General features: G+C 35.5%; 1 protein-coding gene and 1 non-coding gene across 2 annotated transcripts; one reads left to right on the plus strand and one right to left on the minus strand.

The window, feature by feature from the left end:
• Positions 1–6,578: 6,578 nt before the first annotated feature.
• LOC124886170 lies at positions 6,579–6,685 on the minus strand. The gene has a single exon (XR_007043256.1). It is a non-coding gene; the product is annotated as a small nucleolar RNA R71 (small nucleolar RNA).
• Positions 6,686–7,622: 937 nt separating this feature from the next.
• LOC107876571 lies at positions 7,623–8,177 on the plus strand. The gene has a single exon (XM_016723462.1). It carries the CDS (start codon positions 7,623–7,625, stop codon positions 8,175–8,177), a length of 555 nt encoding a protein of 184 aa, XP_016578948.1.
• Positions 8,178–16,166: the final 7,989 nt, after the last annotated feature.

Raw genomic sequence — 16,166 nt, forward strand, 5'->3', positions numbered from 1 at the left:
TTTCTTCTTTCTTAATTTTTAGTCATCATTTTTGATTTTTCAAACTTAGAAACTTCTTCCATGGTGACTGAATGTGTAAAACTATTTAATGCTTCATTTTGGGCCCTAACAACGTAATTACTAGATGCGTCTGTAGTACTTTAAAGCACAATAATTACCCCTTCAAAAATATTTCATGTTCGACCCTAACAACGCCATTACTAGATGTGTCATTGCAATCATTTGAATTCAATCTCATCTGGATCCAATCCTAGAAAATAATCTCCATAAGCAGCAAAATGGTACACGATAGCTGAAAATAAATCCCCACCCCCAATCCTCAACCCTACCCCACCTCACCCACACCCATACAGAATTCAACTGTCCCACCTATTTACCGTAGACAAACACAAAGGGAGGTTAGAAAAATGCGCATATGACTACGATTAAAAAAAATCATATACAGGAGGGATGGCCACGAAATTATAGTCTGCAAATGGATGTGGATTTGATTTTTTGGTAGATTGTAAAGCTATTTATTAGGGTAAGGGCAAAGAAGGAAGTAAAATAAAAAAAAGGCAGTCCGGTGCACTACAGCTTCCGCTATTCGCAGGGTCTAGAAAAGGCCCCACCGCAAGGGTGTATTGTACGCAATCTTACTGTACATTTTTGTCAAAGACTATTTCCAAGGCTCGAGAACCCATGATCTCCTGGTCACATGTCACGACCCGATTTACAAGTCATGATGCCACCTACTTTATTCCGCCAGTAGATAAGACAAATCATAACTCAGAGTTGAATGCAAGGGGTTATCTTGGTGAAAAATGCCCCAAAAGGCCAAAAAATAGATAATTGCAACTTATAAATAACCTAGCAATAGAAATAGACAAGAGGTAACCAACAATCAGAAACCATCCCACGACCTAATGGAGCCAGTACGATATTATACATACAAGTCAAGTTCTAAAACAATCTATACAATCAGTCTCGAAACAAAAGACTAGATATAAATAAGATAGAAGAAAATGAGCAACTTCGACTCCAAGAGCTCATCCTATCTCTGAAATCAAACCCAGTACGATCGTTGAATCAACGGAGGAAACTAGTACTCGGATCTATACCAAAATGGTACAAAAGTGTAGTATGAGTACCAAAACCATCGGTACTCAGTAGGTATCATCGGCTAACTGAACTAAATCATGATATAAATATGATAAAATGTGAGATAACATAACTAAGTCAAGGTAAGGAGACGAACCTGAACATCTCCAATATCACCGTGCAAAAATAAGTTATTAACTAGAACAATAACATAGCATAAAGAATCAAACACATATGATTATAACTAAAAAAAGCCCCCATAAGTTAATAAGCATGGAAAAATAAATAGCCCAGCGTAGGCCCCCAGAAGCCTGGAGGGTACAATAAAGTAGAACATAAACCGAACTACCGTCGTTTTTTATTTCCCAAGATACCAGTAGAATACACCCTCAAAGTCCTCAATGTCATCTTATCACTATCATAGTAATAGCTAGACTCGAACCAGTAAGCATATAATCAATAACATAATCATCCTCCGAACTCGAACCGAGAATAAATATATATATATAAAGATAGAGAGGGAGGGGGGGGGGGGGGGGGGGATTAATGTCATAATCTTCTTTCTGACTTAAACCGGGTATATACGTCATCAATATCATCATCAATATTCGTACTCGAACTGGTAATTATATCTCATTATCATAATAAATAGCATATCCACTAGCATAATCAATAACATAATCCCTAGCATAACTCATAGCATAATTGATAACATAATCTATAACATAATCAATCGCATAATGCTTAACATAATCCATATTAATGATCACTAGTATAATCAATAAGCACGAACTCAATTCCAGCCCACCATAACTATCAATTGTTAAAGTTTTTTAATATCACCTCAATAAGTATTTTCATGGCATACAACAAGAACATAAAATATTTTTAATACCTAACCCAAATCTTGGCCTAAGGTGGGTCGAAGGCTCACTTCTCGATCCCCGAAATTCATTACAAGACAATTTCTATCCCAGTCTAGGCTAAGGTATCTATATCCATTTTTAGATGTTAACTAAGACACAATTCGATCCAAAGATAGAAATGTTGCCAAGATCATGATCAACTAAGTCTTTTATGCCTAAATTATGATTTTTGAATAGCCTAAACGGTCCAACTATCCCAAGTATTGCCAATCACATCACCAAACCCTAAAACCTTTAAAAAATCTAACATGATATTGTAAGCATACTATGAACTGATCAACGCCCAAAATACACCTCCAATTGAGGATAAAGAGGTCACTGTCAAGTAAAGAAACTCAACTAGGTTGGAGTCGAACCCATAGAGAAGACATGGATGTATATCTCTAGCTTTCTGTAAATGACCCTTCAGGCTATTTCTTGTGATTCTACTTATTTTTGCCGTTAGAGATTTTCCATAGCTGCCTCAAGTTATTTATGACTTACTGGGACTGATAGTTTGGTTATCAGGTAGTTCATTTGGTTTTTAGAACCATTTTCCTGTATAAAAGTCTTCACTGATTCCAAATAGCCACTGAGCAAGAACCTCAATAAAAAGATATTAGACGCAAGTTCAGACTATGCTAGCAGCCCCAAAATATCAATTTTAGGTTGAGTAGACCTTTGATTCGGGTCTCGTTGCACCCGAACTAAATTTGACCTATTGGTCAAAAAGTTGATAACTTACAAATTTGGATTTGGGGTCCACATTTGGTTGAAACAACCTTGAATGAAATATATGTCTTCACCAACACATCTGAAATATCAAAATCAGTGTGGTTGCATATTTATCTTTCTCATATTGTATTTCTGATACATCCTAAGGCATTGGCTGAAACTTGGAATTTATTCCAAGTTTTAGCTGTCATCTAGTGCAGCAATGGTACCGTAATTATGGAGGGTGCATTGCAATCACGATGATGCAATCATATGAACTGAGGACCTGGGAAGGGGTATTTCAATGGCCTTTTTGGTCAAGAATTAGCTATTTTAGTCTTGCTTTGAGTCCCATAAATACTAATAGAGTGTGCAGTCCACAAAGTGAGTCTTAGGTGTTGATTGAGAGCTTGAATAATTTGCATAATCATGATTAACATTGAATCTAAGGTATGTATCCTTTATTTTTAGTGTTGAATTCTTGATTATTTGACCTAAAACCCCAAATGGCTTAAAGCTTCATTTTAGCCCAAATATGCTTGATTTGCACCAATTTCTTAAGGAGTATAACTCCTTAATGGTATTTAAATAATGGATTGGTCTCAAAAACTATTTTTTTGTGAGGCCTATTTGGGGGGTTTTGGTGTCGTTTTGGATCTAAATCACAAAGGGTGCAATATGCATATTGATATTCTCGTATTAATGCATAGATTGTATTTTTAATAGCTTGGTTCATCGAAGAAGCTTTGAGGAAAAGAAAAGCAAAGGTTATGGGTTCGTGAGCTATATTTGAATTCAAGGTAGGTTAGGCTTACTTCTTGTTAGATTGAACTTTATTATAGTATGACTTTGATAACTTGATAAGATTGGGATGGGTTTTAGGTATTGAAATGATAGATGGTAATGTTTGGGATTAGTTGATCCACTTAAGCTATTGAACTCATAAAGTGTGATACTTGACTTATAGACAAGAACCTTTGATAGTTGACTTGTTATATCATGGATTTTGATAGTTGACATGTTATATCATGGATAGCATGAGAATACTCTAGTTGCTCTAATTAGACGGAAGTGACCTTGTCACTTATATTAAATAGTAAGTATACCTTAGTTGTGCATAGTTGTGGAAATTGCCTTAGTTCTTTTGGATGGATTAAGAGTAATACTTGAGGAAGCATTGTGCCATAAAATTAGCATGGATTGATAAAACTCTAAGACATGACTTAGATGATGTAGCTTAGTCCCGAGTAGATATTAGACTTGGAGAGAAAATTTGGGTTATTAGAAGTGGAACTTGACTTGCCTTAAGCTTGGACTATATAGTTTAGTTAATGACCTAGATACTTGTTAAACGCATAAAAGGTGTATTTGGTAATATGATGGCTAATCTCGATAGATAGTTTATTCATAATGTTGGTATTAAAAATTATATGCATGATTGGTTGCTAGATTATTGATAATGCTTGGATAGCAATGAAATGCCTTATAACTTGAACCCATGATTATGATATCACTTAAACCACTGACTAAATTACCATGTGAGCCTTGGATTATGTTGTTACTCTTATTACATTCAAGCCTAGTGACTAATCTAATGGTTGTATGATCTTGGGTGTATTTATATGTCCAAACACTGCTATTTACCCATATTTGAACTTGTTTTGAGAACAAAAATTATGCTAATTATATTAAATTATGTTTCATAACTAACTGATGTGATTAGAGATACAAGGTAAATTTCCCATGGATTCAGAAGAAAATTGGATACACATTATGAAGATGAGAAAGACCATGTGGATCAAAGTTAAAAAACATACGAAGATACATGAGAGTAAGGAAAAAAGAAAAGAGCTGAGGATTGATGAAAAGAAAGAAAGGAACTGGAGAAAAATTCCAGTGACGCGATGCTATCTCAATGCCTCGCGTCAACTGGCAATATGTGTGCCTTAGCCAAAATTTGAAGAACAATTTTTTTGCATTAACCCGATGTTAATGCGTCGTATCTATGCATAAGTTCTGTGCCTTAGAAAATTCTTCTTCTACAACTTTCAGTGCATTGACGCGATGTCAACGCGTTGCGTTGATGCTTAAAGTTTTAACACTTAGTCATATTTCGAGGAGCAAATTCCAGTGACACGACGCGATGTCAATGCACCGCGTCGTGTATTGAAGAAGTTGACTTAGTATGATTTTCAAAGGTAAATTCTAGTGGATCAACGTGATGTTGACGTGACACGTTGGCTTTGTTGATGTGATTATCGACGCATCGCGTCCAGGCTTCATATCTGATTAAATTTTCTCAAGTATAAAAGGAACACGTGAGCACAATTCCAAGGAATTTTGGCAAGCATAGCAACGGTGAAAAATCATAGAATTCTTCTTTTTAGGGTTCTTATTATTTCTTTTGAACTTTTTTACCTCAAGACTAGTTTTGGGTATGATTAATTACTTGTTTTTGATGTTTAATTCAAACATGAGTGACTAAATACCCTTGTTCTGGGGTTGAGGTCAAGAACATGATTGCTCTTTGATATTCTTTATAGTAGTTTCTTTTTGGATTATCACTTGAGTTGTTCTTAATTTCTTGAACTTACTATTTTAATCCTTAGCCGCCATTAGAATAAATTTATATTTCTATGTGAATCCAGGATGAGAATCGTAGATTAGAACGAGGAAATTAAGGAGCAAGTTTCTTATCCTTATAAAATAAGGAGTTTGAATTAGCATCTAGGATAGGGCTATACCTAGAAGCCTTGTTTGGTTTAATTGCAAGAAGATAACTTTATGAATCTAGAAGAATTGTTGTATCTTTGCGGGAGTTGTAGCTGCAATATTTAATAGATAAAAGATTTTAGGTCGGGAGACCAAGATCGTTTCCTTTGAACCAAAAACCCGATAACCAATTAGACTACTATAAGAATAAAGATTTATATGATTATTCGAGAAGACTCAACCCTGGACTTCTTATCATTACTGTTTACAACAGTTGCTTGCCTTGCTTTAGTCATAAAATTTTATTTCTTGTTTATTAATTTATATTTTTATTCTCAAGTTTCAAATCATCTTGATACTTTACAATACTTAATATTCATTGTCTAAAACTAAAAGTTGGTTGAATTTCTAGTTACTTGGTCCTCATGGGAACAATATTTTATTGTCTAAATCACTATATTACTTGAACGATCGCGTGGACTTGCGTGTGCGTCTGAGTCCCAACAAGTTTTTGGCACCATTGCCAGGGACTAATATAATTAGTAAATTGCTAAATTTTTGGCTTTTGATATTAAGTTTAGGTATTAACAACTTGATCTTCGTGTCTGGATTTTTGCAGGTTTAGCTGAATCTAGATCTGGCGAGAGATAAAGAACTGGTAGAGCCTTTTGCAGAACCACAACAAATCTTTCAACAAAGGCAAAGAATGGCTGAACAACAAAATGAATCATTTGATCCAAATACCGAGAGTGTTCCACCTTCTGTCATTCCTGTTATTCCAGTAGTTCCTACTCAACAAGCTGCTAGACCTATTCGTGAGGTGGCAATCCCACTCATGAACCATGTGACGAACAGTATTCTAAATCCCAAACCAGAAGGTCAATTTGAATTGAAGAAGAATATGGTACAATTGCTGAATTCAGCGGGGCAATTTCATAGACTTTCACACGAAGATCCACAGCAGCATATACAGACCTTCTTGGAAATCAATAATACATACATTTTTGAAGGGGTCAATCCTGGTTATGTTAGGTTGACACTCTTTCCCTTCTCTCTAATGGGGGAAGCAAGAAGGTGGTTACATGCTAAACGACTACTCTCTATCACTACATGGAAAATCTAGCCCAGAAGTTTCTTATTTGATTCTTTCCATCAAGGAAGAAGACACGCTTGAGGAGTGAAATCTTGAGTTTTAGATAGAAAGATGGAAAGAATCTCTACCAAGCTTGGGAGAGATTTAAGGGTTTGCTCAGAAATTGCCCTCACCATCATCAATCTAATGATGTTCTTGTGCATACTTTCATAGAAGGATTGGAGCTGAACACGAAGATTCTTTTGGATTCAGCAGTAGGTGGATAGGCTCTTGATATAATGTATGAAGAATTGTACACACTGCTGAATCGGATTTCACAAGGCAACCCCGACTAGTATGTTGACTCGAAGAGTATTCCTAAAAAAGTTGCAGAGGTATTGGAGGTAGATCAGTTCACTGCATTACAGGCACAGATCACAGCCATGCAAAATCATATGATTACTCATCTTAATAACATAAATTCAGGTGTTACTTAACCAATAGCTACAATGAATGTAGTCCAACAGGCAAATTCTTGGTGTGAGATTTGCAGAAGTGGTGCACATGTAGCTGATGCTTGCATGACTAATTCGAATTCTATCAACTATGTGGGAAATGCAAATCGGCAGGGATAATAAAATTTTGATAACACTTATAATCCCAACTGGAGGAACCATCCCAATTTCTCGTGGGGTGGAAATCAGGCGTAGAATGTAAATCAGTACAAGGGACAAGTGTAACCAAATCCACAGCCAGCTCAGAATACTCAGGTGACTACTTAATTTAGAAATATAGAGGAATTGATGAAGAAGTTTATGGATCAACAAGTGCAATTTACAACTGAAATTAATATTCAACAGGCACAGTTTGTAGCTGAGTTGAAGAGTCAACAATTGCTTACAAGAAATCTAGAGTTGCAGTTGGGTCAAATTGCAGGGGCACAGAATACAAGACCTCAAGGAGTATTACCTAGCGATACATAGACAAATCCCAAGCAGGTAAATATGGTTATAACAAGGAATGGGATGCAAACTAAGGAGACAGTTTAGGAGTAGGTTAGTCTCATAATTAATGATGAGGGTGCTAAAGACAATACAGAGAAAGAAATCAAAGAAAAAGTGGTAAGTGAAGAAATTCACATGGAGAAACAGACTCTTCCTTTACCTTTTCCTCAAAGGGCAAGGAAGCATCAAGGGGAAGCCAATTACAAGAAGTTCTTAGATCTTCTGAAGCAGGTTCAAGTGAATCTTTCTCTTGTTGGCATTTTGCAGAGTGTGCCAAAATATGAAAAATACCTGAAGGACATAGTTACAAATAAGAACCGGTTGATCGAATATGCTACAGTTGCACTTACTCAAGAGTGCACATCTAAGATTCAAAACAAATTGGCCACAAAGCTTAAAGATCCAGGTAGTTTCACCTTGAAAATTACCATTGGACAAACTATTTGTGCACGGGGATTGTATGATTTGGGAGCTAGCGTAAATCTTATGCCCATATTGTGGTATCGGAAGATGGGTCTTGGGAGTCCCAAACCCATTACTATTATTTTACAGTTGGCAGATCGATCACTCTCTAGGACATATGGTATTATTGAAGATGTGTTGGTGCAAGTAGGATCTTTAATCTTTTCAGTGGATTTTGTAATTCTTAACTTTGAGGCTGATTTTGTGGTTCCATTTATTTTGGGATGACCCTTCTTAGAAATGGGGCAGTCACTAATTGATGTAGCAGCCGAGAAAGTAACAATGCGAGTGCATGATAAAGTAGAAGTCTTTGATATGTACAAGGCTTTGAAACTGCTAGCTGTATAAAAAGAGTTGTCATCCATATTAGTTATTGTCCTTGCTTCTGATTGCAGTTGTTGTTGTCTGATGATCCATTAGAGCAAGCTTTGATAGGTCATGATATTTATGGAGATGTGAAAGCTTTAGAATTGGTCCAGGTTATGAATTTGGCAGTGATTGATACGAACAAAGTGCCTTTCGAGCCATTGAATAGGACAATCGGTCCATCACCTAAGGCCTCAGTTGAAGAAGCTCCTAACTTGGAGCTTAAGGTTCTCCCTCCTTATTTACAATATGTTTTTCTTGGTGATCAAGATACTTTGCTGTTTTTTGGTCTGCAGGATTAACAGATGTGCAGGTAAAGGAAGCTATAGCAGTCCTAAAGAGGAGAAAAAAGGAGATTAGTTGGAAAATGTCCAATATTATAGGAATTAATCTAGCATTTTGCATGTACAACATCAACATGGAAGAGGGTTACAGACTGAGAGTGCAACAACAAAGAAGGTTGAATTCTGTGATGAAGGAGCTGGTCAGAAAAGAAGTGATCAAGTGGTTAGATAGTGGTATTGTCTACCCAATTTCTGATAGTAAATGGGTAAGTCCAGTGCACTGTGTACTGAAAAAAGGAAAGATGATAGTGGTAACTAATGATAATAATGAATTGATCCCCACACACATGGTGACCGATTGGAGGATCTGTATTGACTATCGGATATTGAATAGAGCTACTCGTAAAGATCACTATCCGATTCTTTTCATTGACCAAATGCTAGATAGATTGGTGGGACGAGTATTATTGTTTTCTGGATGGGTACTCTGGCTACAATTAGATAATCATAGCACCGGAAGACCAGGAGAAGACCACTTTTGCATGTCCATATGGCACATATGCGTTCAGATGCATGCCTTTCAACCTATGCAATGCACCTGCTATATTTCAGAGATGTATGATGGCGATATTTTTTGACATGGTTGGAGAGTTTATGGAGGTATTCATGGATGATTTCTCTGTGTACGGTAATTCTTTTAAAAAGTGCTTGCAAAATCTTAACAGAGTTCTAGCTCGATGCAAAGAGACAAACTTGGTGCTAAATTAGGAAAAGTTCCACTTTATGGTTAGGGAAGGAATTTTCCTAGGCTATAAAGTGTCATGTAAAGGACTTGAAGTAGATAAGGCAAAGGTTGAAGTGATTGAAAAGTTGCCACATCCAGTCACAGTCAAGGGAGTGCGGAGCTTTCTGGGCATGCAGTTTCTATAGGCTGTTCATTCAAGATTTCTCAAAGATTGCAAGTCCCCTGTGCAAATTATTTGATAAAAAGGAAAATTTAGAGTTTAGGGATGATTGCCAAGCAACTTTTGAAAAACTAAAGAAGAAGTTGATTGAAGCACCTATTCTGATTGCACCAGATTGGGAGTTATCGGTTGAGCTAATGTGTGACGCTAGTGATGTTTCTGTAGGAACAATTTTGGGTCAGAGAAAGGACAAGGTATTTTGCTGATCTACTATGCTAGCAAAGTGTTGAATAATGCTCAAGTTAATTATACGATTACAGAACGAGATATTGGCAATGGTGTAGGCATTCAAAAAGTTTAGATCTTACTTAGTTGGCACTAAGGTCATTGGTCATACTGACCATGATGCTATTAAGTATCTTGTGAACAAGAAGGATGCAAAACCTCGACTGATTAGGTGGATTCCGCTACTACAAGAATTTGATCTTGAGGTTCGAGATCGGAAGGGAGCTAAAATCAAGTTGCTGACCACTTGTCACGGCTGGAAAGTCAAAACCATATTATGGCTAACCAGATATGATTAGAGATACAGGGTAAATTTCTCATAGATTTGGAAGAAAATTGGATACACATCATGAAGATGTAAAAGACTATGTGGATCAAAGTAAAAAACATGTGGAGATGCACAAGAGTAAGAAAAAAAGAAAAGAGCTGAGGATTGATGAAAAGAAAGAAAGGAACTGGAGAAAATTCTAGTGACGCGACACTATCTCAACATGTCGTTTCGACTGGCAATATGTTTGCCTTAGCCAAAATTTGAAGAATAATTTCCAGTGCATCAACGTGATGTCAACGTGTCACGTCGATGCATAAGTTCTGTGCCGTAGAAAATTCTTTTTCTGTAACTTCCAGTGCATCGACGTGATATCAACGCGTCACATTGATGCTTAAAGTTTTAACACTTAGTCATATTTTGAGGAGAAAATTCTAGTTACACGATGCGATGTCATCGCGTCGCGTTGTGTATTGAAGAACTTGACCTAGTATGATTTTTAAAGGTAAATTCTAGTGCATCAACGCGATGTTGATGCGATGTGTTGGCTTTGTTGATGAAATTATCGATGCATCACGTCAAGGATTCACATCTGGTAAAATTTTTTCAAGTATAAAAGGAACACGTGAACACAATTCCAAGGACTTTTGGCAAGCATAGCAGTGGCAAAAAAGCATAGAATTCTTCTTTTTAGGGTTCTTATTATTTCTTTTGAACTTCTTTACCCCAAGACTAATTTTGGGTATGATTAATTACTTATTTTTGATGTTTAATTCAAACATTAGTGGCTAAATACCCTTGTTCTGGGGTTGAGGTCAAGAGCATGATTACTCTTTGATATTCTTTATAGTAGTTTCTTTTTGGATTATCACCTGGGTTGTTCTTAATTTTTTGAGCTTACTATTTTAATGCTTGGCCGCTATTAGAATAACTATATATTTATATGTGAATCCAGGAGGAGAATCTTGGATTAGAACAAGGAAATTAAGGAGCAAGGTTCTTATCCTTTTATAAAATAAGGGGTTTGAATTAGCATCTAGGATCCTAGAAGCCTTGTTTGGTTCAATTGCAAGAAGAAAACTTTATGAATCTAGCAGAATTGTTGTATCTCTGTGGGAGCTATAGCTGCAATATTCAATAGATAAAATATTTTAGGTCGAGAGACCAAGATCGTCGCCTAAACCTTGCGAACCAACAATCCGATAACAAATTAGACTACTATAAGAATAGAGATTTGTATGATTGTTCGAGAAACCTCAACTGTGGACTTCTTATCATTATTGTTTACAACTGTTTCTTGCCTTGCTTTAGTCATAAAATTTTATTTCTTGTTTATTAATTTATATCTTTATTCTCAAATTTCAAATCATCTTGATACTTTACAACAATACTCATTGTATAAAATTAAAAGTTTCTTAAATTTCTTGTTGCTTAGTCCTCGTGGGAATGATATCTGATTATCTAAATCACTATATTATTTGAATGATCATGTGCACTTGCGTGTGCGTCTGAGTCGCAACATTGTGCTAAAAGAATCCTTTTGTGCTAATAATGTGAATCATGCTAATAAAGAGGTTCTTAGAAGGTATAAACCATGGCTTTGTGTTAACCATGCTAGTGATCTTGTTAAGCTCGGTAATGCATTAAGTGTCCATACCATATAAATAAACTTGTTCATACACCTTTTAATATATTTTTTTGATAATGAATGATGAGGTACGATGGTATGTCTTTTCTTACTTTTCTTCAACTTTATACCTCGTGGGTCTTGCATTCATTATTGATTGAATTGCTTATATATGTATTGATGATATGATGATGCCCGGTAAGTACAGAGGATATATTGATGCAATAATGATTCCCGGTGAATCTGTAGGATATATTGATGTTATGATGATGCCTGATAAGTTCAGAGAATATATTGATGTTATAATGATGTACGATAAGTTTGGAGGATATCTTGATGTTTTGATGATACCCGATAAGTTCGTAAAATATATTGATGTTATGATGATGACGGTAAGTTCAGAGGATATATTGATATTATGATGATGCCCAGGGGATATAATGATATGTATGGTAAGCGTATATATGTTTGTGCATGGATTGCCTCTATATGATTACATTCATATGTGCTTTGAGGATGTGATGTTATGCTTGGTATTGTTAGTTATAGTTCCTTGGTTCTAATCACTTGCTAAGCGGCATAACACATGTTGGTTCTAAATAGCGAGTAAGAGTAGAATATGCCGAATAATGAGTTAAGATTTTTGGTAAGTAGAATCATGTGTAGAATTAAAAATTCACCTAGTGGTATATTTAACTTTGAATAAATGGATTAATTAAGGAATATTGCATATTAAAATGAGCTATGTGGTAACTAGTTGCCTATTAGGTGATTATTTTACTTGATGACTAGAAGGCTAGAGTACTAGTTAATGAACCTTATTTAGTTGAAATGTGGTAACTAGCAATTGTGGTTGTTACGTGGTTAATGATGATAATAGGTTAGCATTGGTAATGATTAATGATATTGATGACTAAGTTATGATGTCGATTAGATATTATTAAGTATTTGTATAGTAAGGATGCTAGATAATTGTCACGACCCGATTCATGAGTTGTGATGGCACCTACCTAAACTCACCAGTAGGTAAGCCAACACTGTAACTCGAAGCTAAGGCAATAAGTTACTTTGGTAGAAATGCCAGACAAGGGCCACAATAGATAAACACAACCTTAAACAACAATGTTCCACAATAGACAATCAATTAAGGATACCAATTCCCATGACCTGGTAATATCAGTAAAAGACCATCTATGTACGACAATATGAAATACAACTCAAAGTCTAAATAGTCTTATACATTCGTCTTGAATACAAAAGACTGAATAAAGGTAAGAGTGTAATGGGAGACTTGAAACTCCAAGAGCTTACCCTGTCTCCGGAAGATCAACACTGTATAATCTCAACTCAAAGGCATAAACTAGTACTCATGTCTATTCCAAAAAGGTACAGAAGTGTAGTATGAGTGCCAAAACAAGGGGTACTCAGTAGGCATCATCGGCCGACCAAGCTAAATTATGATATAAAGCAAGATAATATTTCTAAGTCAAGGTACAAAATCAAACCCGAATCATCTTCACCATCACTATATAAAATAACTAATCAACTAGAACAATAATACGACATCTCATATCAATACATACCAAAATTGACATATAAAATGAGTATTCAATCCAAAAGCGTAATGCAATATTAATACAATCACAACCATATAAATACCACATTTAATGAGCACACATTCGTTAGAGAATAAGGTAAAAGAACTCACCAAGGTGTCCTATACCACCAGGAAGTACACCCAAAAGAACATAAAGTAAAGAAATCTTCACGATGTCCAATACCACCGGAGAGTGCATGAATAGATCAAATCATCAATGTATCAAGATATAATAACTGACTTATATTCATCCACAGTTTTCACATTTCCCATCAACGGTCATTGCCAAGATTCATAATCATCATCAATTACCGTAATTGAAATAACATATATCAAGGTAATAATAACCCTAGTCATATAGACATTTAGATACCCATGATATTGATACATTCTATTTAGCCATTTTAAACTAGCTATCAATCATTATTATTAGCATACTAATTCACTAGTAATCCTTAAAGGGTCTCCATTATGGCCTAACCGATTCTTTACATAAACCTCAATCACGAGATAACAATAACTACTATTCAATAAATAGCCAACATCCATGTCTAGTCAAGGTACACTACCAATCCATAGATGCTGTTGGGTTAAAGATTACTTCTAAGAATCATAGGCGCACGAGTCATCACATAGAAACAAGGTTACTTATCATCCAATGTTGATGTGTGAGCAAAAGCTAACACATTTAATGCTTTTTAGCTCAAAATAATTGTGAATTCTGAAACAACTCTTGTTATTTTGATGTGTTTTCTCATGATATTACAGTAAAAGGCTGAAGGAATGGAAATAAATGACAATGGAGCAAAAGAGTTGAAAATTTGAGCGAAAGAGAAGAAAACATGGCTGACGACATTCGTGATAAGTCGTCAGCCTTGTGATAGCCTATCAGAAGAAGCGTCAGCCTTATCCAGGGAATTGGAGCTGAGAAACAATTCTGACGACATTTGTGATATGGCATCAAGTGGGTGATAAGGTGTCAAGAATGGTATCAGCCTTAAGCAGAAAATCAGCGATAGGAGAAGACATCTGACGACATTGGTGATACGCCATCAGATCCTTGACGTGGCATCAGAGTCATCGTCAGACTAAGGTAGAGAATTGAAGAAATTGGAGCAAGTCTGACGCCATCCATGATAGGGCGTTAGACTCTTGACGCGGTGTCATCTTGGGCGTCACCTAATCTGAGAATTAATTGAGTTTGCTATTTTATTTCCTTAATTAGGCTTTAGTATAAATAGCATCTTTTAGGGTTTATTCAAAGAGTTCTCTTTTTTTAGTTTTTGGAGAGTTTTACTTTCTTCAACACTTATCAAATATTTGTGGATTCCTAATTTTGGGATTAATTTGAAGAAACTACTTGTTTCTTTTCATCCGTTCGTAAGTTTATCCTTATTATCATGAATTCAACTTTGTATTTTGTTCATCAAATCATGAGTGGCTAATTCCATTAGCCGGAGTTATGGAATCGATAGACTAGGGTTTGATAGGTTACTAGGTATTTAACGGATTCAAAGAGTAGTAGGACGTCTTGAAATTATGTTGTTTTAACTGAAATTTACTGGTTGCAAACATTAGGTTATGCCTTAGGTTTTATTTGCTTTTAACAGAGAAATAGACTAGAGGTCGTGAATTATCAATAGGGACTTGGAAGCTACCAACCTTCTGTTTAATGATCAATGTCGTAACTGGATTGATCTACCTGAGATAAAATCCTATTGGAAATAGATAAGTTATCTAAGTTTGAGAGAATTAGATAGTAAATTGTCTGGTGAGGTTGAGAGATAAGTCAGATAGTATCGTCGTCAGGGATAATCTGCCGTTTCTACTTACTTCAAGAATCCCAAGCATTACCTAGTATATGTCAATTTTCGAAACCCATGGTGAACATAACTCTGGTTTACCATTTAGACTGATTTCAAACACTAAAATATTGAAAGTGACAATTAACTCTCTGTGAACCTTAAACCCCCATTTTATCTTTTTATATTGATTGTTTGAATTTAACTTGTAGCTTTAGTTTGAAACTAGTTTAATCGCCACTCCAAATTATTCCTTGTGGGATTCGACCCCAATCTAGTTGGGTTTTATATTGACAATGATCGCTTACACCCATTCAAGAGTGTAATTTGAGCATTATCAAATGTACACATCTATCTATCAAACAATGCCTTTTACTATCTAGCATCAAAATCTACAAATCCCTATTTAAAAACCCAACGACATCATACCTTATCCATAAATACCATTAATTATCACCAATTCTAAGCTATTATCACCATTGACCACATAAAAACCACAAATTCTAGTTATCACATTTCAACTGTCAAGGTCCATTACTTAGTATTCTAGACTTATAGTCATCAAGAAATATAGCTACTTAGTAGTCAAATAGCTACCACACAACTCACTTAACTAGGAAATATTCCTTAGTTAATCCATTTATTCAAGACAAGCATACCACTAGGTGAATTCTACGTCCTACATAAGATTTTAATTTCCAATTAGCCTTAGCTCTTTATTCGGCATATTTTATTTCTACTCACCCTTTAACACTAGTGAGAACTACCCCACTGAACAAGTGATTAGGATTGAAAAATTATAACCAATATCTTATATCATATCATCAAGGCACACAGGGGTGTAATCATATAAGGGCATAATCACACATAAGTATATATATATGCATGTTTACCATACATAACATCAATATATCCTCCGGATATACCGGGAATCATAATATCATCAATGTATTTTCTGGATGTACCGGGCATCATAATATCATCAATATATTCTTCGAACTTATAGAGCATCATCATAACATCAATATATTCTCTGAATATACCGGGCATCATAATATCATCAATATATCCTCCGAAATCACC

Source organism: Capsicum annuum, chromosome 7, assembly GCF_002878395.1.
Source record: "Capsicum annuum cultivar UCD-10X-F1 chromosome 7, UCD10Xv1.1, whole genome shotgun sequence".
NCBI classification, from domain to species: Eukaryota; Viridiplantae; Streptophyta; class Magnoliopsida; order Solanales; family Solanaceae; genus Capsicum; species Capsicum annuum.

Coding starts and splice junctions, on each gene's coding strand:
- LOC107876571 (XM_016723462.1), top strand. CDS start 7,623: ATGGAGAAACAGACTCTTCCTTTACCTTTTCCTCAAAGGGCAAGGAAG.